At 41.9% G+C, this 6775-nt stretch overlaps 1 protein-coding gene across 1 annotated transcript; it reads right to left on the bottom strand.

Annotated features, from left to right (window-relative positions):
- Window positions 1-5624: 5624 nt before the first annotated feature.
- On the bottom strand, window positions 5625-6565 carry LOC109746340 (copper transport protein ATX1). Its single transcript, XM_020305456.4, has 2 exons — window positions 6200-6565; window positions 5625-6098 (listed from the first exon to the last, which is right to left on the bottom strand). The coding sequence occupies exons 1-2, from the start codon at window positions 6321-6323 to the stop codon at window positions 5851-5853; spliced, it is 372 nt and encodes a 123-aa protein (XP_020161045.1). The 5' UTR covers window positions 6324-6565; the 3' UTR covers window positions 5625-5850.
- Window positions 6566-6775: the final 210 nt, after the last annotated feature.

The raw sequence follows: 6775 nt of genomic DNA, 5'->3' as shown, positions 1-6775 counted from the left end.
ATATGAAGTATGAATACTGAAAAAGGATACGAGCTGCCGTATCTGAAGGTTGCTTGCAAAGAGGGAAAAGAGTGCATATCAGGAGTTCTCGAAGCTAGTACGATATCATGGTACGAGAGCACCTAGGCCATCAAATGCGAGATCCAACGGTTTCCTGCAATGCTCCCACAGACCTCTTGGAGTCACCTAACTAGTAATTACGTGCAGGCCTCGAATCTCTGAAAATGACCACTGGATCTCAAATCTAATAGCCTAGGTGACCCCGTATCATGGAGCATATGATCTCTAGGAATTGTTTGACCATCCGTGTTGTGCAAGGTGGTTAACTATCAGACATGATAACCTAGGCGCAAAGAGTTTCAACTTCGTAGTTAACCAAGCCTTCAACACAATGGGCTAAAGGTTCGAGAAGTGCCCCATAGGAATTGGTATTTTTTGGGTAGATGTAGTAGGGTATTTGTTGCCCGCGGTGGGTTTCTAAATGAGAGGGCTCTTATTCCGCTCCTTCAGCACCGGAAAGGAGAGATAGCGCTTACGCGTTCCCAAGTGGGCCGCGGAGCAGCAACACAAGTTCGCTCCCCGCCCCCTGCTCGCTCCAAGTGTTGTGCCGCTTGCTTCGCTCTCTCGGGCGCTCGCTAGTGTTTTTTTCTTCATTTTTTGTGTTGTTGGTCTGGTAGAAAATACTTTCGAAAAAATGTGACATCAGAAATGGTTTACAGATTTTATAAAAAAAGTTCATCCATTTGAGGAAAAGTTTGCGAATTTTGAAAAATATTGCAAATTTGAAAATGTTAGAAAAATGGAAAATGTTTGCAAAACAGAAAGTTCACAAAATTGAAAATTTTCATTTGATTTTGAGAAAAAGTTCATCATTTTTGAAGAAAAGATCACAAACTTGAATACGTTCATCGATTTTGAAAAGAACTTCAGCAGTTTTGGAAAAAAAAGGTTCATCAATTTAGGAAAAAAGTTCAAAGAATGAAAAAAAATCATGGATTTAGAAAAAAGATCATCAACTTTGAAAAAGTTCACGAATTTAAGGAAACTCGCACATCAGGTCTGGTGACCCACCCTGGTTAGTGCATTCGATACTAAACCGGGAGGAGCGCGGTTCAAATCATGTCGTACATACTTTTTTGGGGTTTAAAATAGGAAAAATGAAGAAGTAAATGTGTCGGCCCAGAGCGGAGGGGGCGCGGTGTGCGCCAAGTTGCAAAATGCACTGCAACGGTCGCTTAAGGCAAACACGCACCCTCGCTCATGCCATGTGCTGGTCGGGCGGGTGCCACTAGTTTCTTCCTCCTTTTTGGTTTTTTAACTTAAAAAATGTTCATAAACACTTGAAAAGTGTTCATAAACTTGAGAAAGTGTTCCAGATTTCAAAAAGTGTTCATGAATTTGAGACATATTTCGATTTCAAGGAATGCTTCAAAATTCAAAAAGTGTTCAAAATTTTATAAAATGGTTCTTCAATTTTAAAATGCTCCTAAATTTGAAAATTGCAATCTTATTTAAAAATGGTCATGAATTTTAAAAATGTATCTATTTAAAAATGACAGTGAATTTTAAAAAAAATCTAGAATTTTAAAATTTTCATGAATTTGAAATTTATTCCTATATTACAAAAAATATTCAGGAATTTAAAAACTGATCCCAGATTTCAAAATATGTTCATAGATTTTCAAATTGTTCTATATTTTTTCAGATGTTCAAGAAAATATTTCATGAATTGGAAAAAATCTTCCCATATTTGAAAAAATGTTCGTGATTTGGAAATATATTCTCGCACTTCTATTTTATTTTAAAATTCCGAAAGTTTCTTGTATTTCAAAAAGTTCATAAATTTGAAATTTCCTATATTTCAAAAGCTATTCACGCATTGCAAAAACTATCATGGATTTGGAAATTATTTGCGAATTCAGGAAATTGTTCACTATTGTTTTAAAAAAGCTCATATAAAAATTCATAAATTTGAAAAAACAATTGCAGTTTTAAGAAACGTTTGCGGATTTAAAAAAGGTTTGCATAAAAAATGGATTTAAAAAAGAAAAAGGAAAACGAAAAATATTAAAAAAAACAAAGAAAAGAAAATCGGTTCAAGGAAGGTTATAGAACCTTTTCAAAACCTGTGTGGTGGAAATACGAAATGGGCCAACCCATATAGCGCAAGCGCTCGACCGCTTGCGTGGCATTTCCTATTTAGCGCCACAGGCGCCGGTTTCAGTTGTTTCCGCAAACCGGCGCCTGCAGCACTCCGGCGATGGGCCGGCCCAACTTCTTCTCTGTGTTTTAATTCCGCAAAAAGAAAGAGACGCTCTGGTGGTGTTTCGAACACGCGCGCCACTGACAGAGTTTTGTTGGAGTGACCACTGCGCCACACCAGCGGCATCTGTACAATAGAACTTTCTCTTTTATTTCTTATATATTCTCCCGTTTACCCAGTTTCCTCCCTTTTTTTTATTTTTTGTTTCATTTTTCGTTTTCCTTTTTTTCCTTTTTCGTTTTTCGTTTTCTTTTTCATCCTGGTTCATTGAATTGTTTGCAAATACGTGAAATTTTTCTTTTGAAATTTGATGAACTATTTTCAAATTTGTGAATTTTTTCCCAAATCTATGAACTTTTTTTCAAATTCGGTGAACTTTTCTGAAAACTGATGAACTTTTTTTAAATCTGATGAACTTTTTTTCAAATTCGGTGAACTTTTTTGAAAACTGATGAACTTTTTAAAATTCGATGAACTTTTTTTCAATTTTGATGAACTTTTTTTCAAAATCATTGACTTTTTTCAAATTAGATGAACTAGTTTTCAAATTCAATGAATTTTTTTCAAAATTAATGATTTTTTTTCGAAGAACCAAAAGTTTACGTTTAAATTCGATGAACTTTTTCAAATTCAATGAACTTTTTTCAAAATTAATGAACTTTTTTTCAAAGAACCAAAAGTTTACGTTTAAATTCAATGAATTTTTTCGAATTTTTTGTGAACTATTTTTCATTATTGATGAACTTTTTTCAGAATCATTGAACTTCTATTGAATAGGGCAAAGTATTTTTGCATGTTCAGAAACTTTTTCCGAAATCTGTGATGTTTCTTTTTTTTTAAGGAAATCATGTAACAGCGGCTTTGCTTTTAAAGGTTTCGTGCTGCACGTAAACACCTCCAACCGTATGTCTGAGTGGTTAGCCAAATACAATACGCTGTGTGTGTCGTGAGTTCGATTCCCCGCAGTTGTGCTATTTTTTTGGATAGTGTTCGCACTTTTTTTGTGCGGTACCCCTTCGTGGGCCGGCCCACCCCGCGCTGTAGCGAGCGCCGCATCTCCTACTCGGCGCCTGCAGCAGGCGCCGACTAGGAGCTCCCCGCTTGCGTGTCCTGGTTAGCAATTGTTTTCAATATTCAGCGGTACGCGCGGAATAGAGCCCGGCCATGAACGAGGGATTTATGAACTTGATGTCTTGATCAAATGACCGGCGGTGAGATCTTTATAAGGTACTTTTTTTTAACACACTACAAACGCAGATGCTCACATATACACACACACTTAACCCTATAAACGCATGCGCGTAAACACACCCTACTTTTATAAGCATTTCCAATATTGAGCCGGCATCACATCTTAGGATTGGAGAAGTCGCCATGAACGTCTACGTAGTCAACAAGAACGTCTTCTCCTATTGAACACACACCGTCAATATGACTGAAATAAATTCAGAAAAATACGACCATCGATGTTTAGGACTTGAACTCTGTGGGTTGATTCCACCACAACAAACCTAACCATTTGAGATACTCTCAGTTCGCGGATCTCTACGTATACTAATTTGATTAATCCATACGTTGACGTGGAAGGCCGTTTTAACATTTCAAAACTTTTGCTAAGTGGTTTATGGACATAGATGTGTGACGCGGATTTTTGGGACATGGTGCCACGCGAGGATGAAATCTGGGCAGTCCATGCATGCTGCAAGATTAGCACTTAATATAGCGAATTAATGAATACCGAAGTGATACAATGAGTTAATTTGATGAATACGCGTATGTGACAGGCATCTTAAATAGACTGGTGGTCTAGGCACTGGTTGGCATTTAAACGAGTCCGACTCACCTGTTGTACGTCTTGAATGGCACTTAATTAGTGTGGGCCTGCCGTTTTTGCTGTGGTTTGTTTTGCCTAAGCTCATTTTGTATCCGTATAACAAGAGGAGATAGCTCCAGCGGAAACAGATGTTAACAGGTTAGCCTATCGAGACTCTACTTGATCCTTCTTTTGTTTATTTGACCGCTTCAAGCTGTGCCCTATTCTGCTTCTTTCGTTTATTTGGTTACCGCTTGATCCTTCTTCATCTTGTGCTTCCTGGAACATTATGAGTAGTGAGTACTGTGTGGCTTATGCGTTTGCTTAGCTACCCTGCGCAAGTCTCATTGACGCTTATGTTTTGTTTCGATTATAAACTTGTTTTCTCCACACAAATGCAGCAATTAATACTTCCTGGGTGTCCTAATGGGCTGCAGGACAGTCATGGGTGGATTGATGGGGGTGCAGGCCGGTATTAATTTTCCTTTGTGATCAATTAAATGGCTGTTGGTAGTGGGATATTTATTCCCGTTTAAAAAAATCCATTTGGAGAATAATAATAAAGGAAACCATGGCACTTTCTGGAAATCCTGATCCCTGTTAGCTGCACATCGTTATCTTCTGCATGGCAAGTGCATGCAAGACTTTGTCACTACGGGGGAGGCGTTTTGGCTCCCGGGTGCATTTGCACCCGGATGAACAGTATCCCGAAAAACAAATTAAATGTTTTCAAAAAATTCTGAAAAAAATTGTAGATGATCGTGTTGGTGTCGCAAACATGCTTGACAAAATTCGCGCGGAACGGAGCAGCAGTGTTTCGTCGGCGAAAAAAAACAAATTTGGGGTGACATTTGGTTTTTGATTTTTTTTTTGCGCAAGCCAAAATGATTGACATTTTTGTCTCAAAATTTGCAGGTCGCATTTGTATGTGACAAAGATGACAAAAAAAATTTGTCTCAATTTTTTCAACATTTGAAAAAAAACAAAAGTGGGCCCGTGTGCAAATGCACCCGGGAGCCGAATTGATTTTCCGGATATCTCCATGGTTGGGTTCAGCTAGCTATGCAGACGAACAAAGTCGCAAGAATTAGAGCTGCGGGGTGGACAAAGGATGGTCTGCATGTTGCATTTAAAAGATGATGGGTGCCTTCACGTCCTGTCAGCCATTTACAGTAAACGAATGGAGCCAGGCTGAAAAAGTTTATGCTGGTCCCGTCGTTTAAAAACTGACATGCTGTCGTGCCAGAACCCAGTCCACACCGTGTGCTACCTCGCGGGTGGCCGTTGGGGCTAAGATGCTGGCCACGAGCAGAGTTCAATGCGTGTGTTGCGTCGCGGGGCACGGCTGCATGTGTCAGCTGGGAATACGCGTCTATACCGTTTGCTATACGCAGAGGGAAGATACGGAAGTGTATTTAATTAGCACGAATCGCGCGGCAACGTGCGGCGTGGATACCGACCGCGCATGATGGCATGTCCACTCACGATTATTCGCATAGATGTGATTTTATATTTTTTTTGTTCTTTATACTACCATGACATGATGAATAAATCGGAAGTTTTCTCAAAAATCTATGTCGACTGCATGGCAAGGGTTTGCCAACCAACAGATTACCCAAAAGACAAGAACAGAGCACATTTATTCGATATGTAACATCATGCGCTACTGTACCAAACTACCAGCAACTCCTGGCCATTCCTGCAGTGCAACACGCACGCGGCCACGCATGCAGCAGGCACCGAGACAAAACATCACGCTCGCGGCCTGCTGCTGTTACAGCCGGATCATGGGGAAGAGCTTCTTCCACGACTTCCTGCTCCTGTACGCGGCGAACGCTCGCAGGTAGTGCTTGGGGGCGTCCCCCAGCAGCCTAGCGTCCTCGCCCAGATCCGGCTGGTCCGCGCCCCAGAACCGCGCCGCTCGCCGCTTCCGCCGGACGGCGGCCAGCACGTCGTTCCGGTTGCATATCCCCCACACCGTCACCTTCTGCTGGTGGTAATCCACCTGAACCGAGCGTATCCCTGCAAGTAGCAGCAAGCTTAGCATTCATGCATGGCCGCCTCAACGTTCCCATTGCTCAGGCGGTTTATCCCGTAGAAAGGTCCTATGACATGATGCGTACCTTTGAGATTCGACAGTGCCTTCTTGATCTTCTTCTCGCAGCCGTAGGAGTAGAGCGGCACCTTCATCTCCACGTGCTGCGCCTCGATCGTCCCCCCGGCCAGCACGATCTGCAGATCACCCATCGTATTCTAGCTAGCTACTAGCTCTCAAGAATAGCAGTGTGTCTTCAAGAACTCGATGTTAGCTGATCAGCATTCAGCGGTGTGCAGATAAACCTCGAGAACGGCATACCCGGCACTTATATACACAGGCTAAAAGGCGACGGAGCTAATTGGATTATCTTGCAGATCCCGGCGCATGTGCGCAGGGGCCTCGTCATGGCACCATCGACCTCACTTTTGAGCGCGCTTTCATTTCTGACAAACCATGATCCAGACTCGGTGTCCGTTCTGGTGCAAAAGAGATTGGGGATTGCGTGGAGTGAGTGGCGACCTGTCGGCGTAGCGTTGGGCTGACGAGGCCGGGCGTTTGCGCCCATGTGAAGTGTTGTGGAAAGCGCCGGATTTGGAGGGTGGGGCGGAGGCGATGGCGTCGTGTTGGGAGGATTTGGCTTTGGCTTTTGAGATTGTCGTGG

The sequence above is a fragment of the Aegilops tauschii genome, chromosome 2 (assembly GCF_002575655.3).
Source record: "Aegilops tauschii subsp. strangulata cultivar AL8/78 chromosome 2, Aet v6.0, whole genome shotgun sequence".
NCBI lineage: Eukaryota > Viridiplantae > Streptophyta > Magnoliopsida > Poales > Poaceae > Aegilops > Aegilops tauschii.
This window is presented reverse-complemented; position numbering and strand designations above follow the sequence as displayed.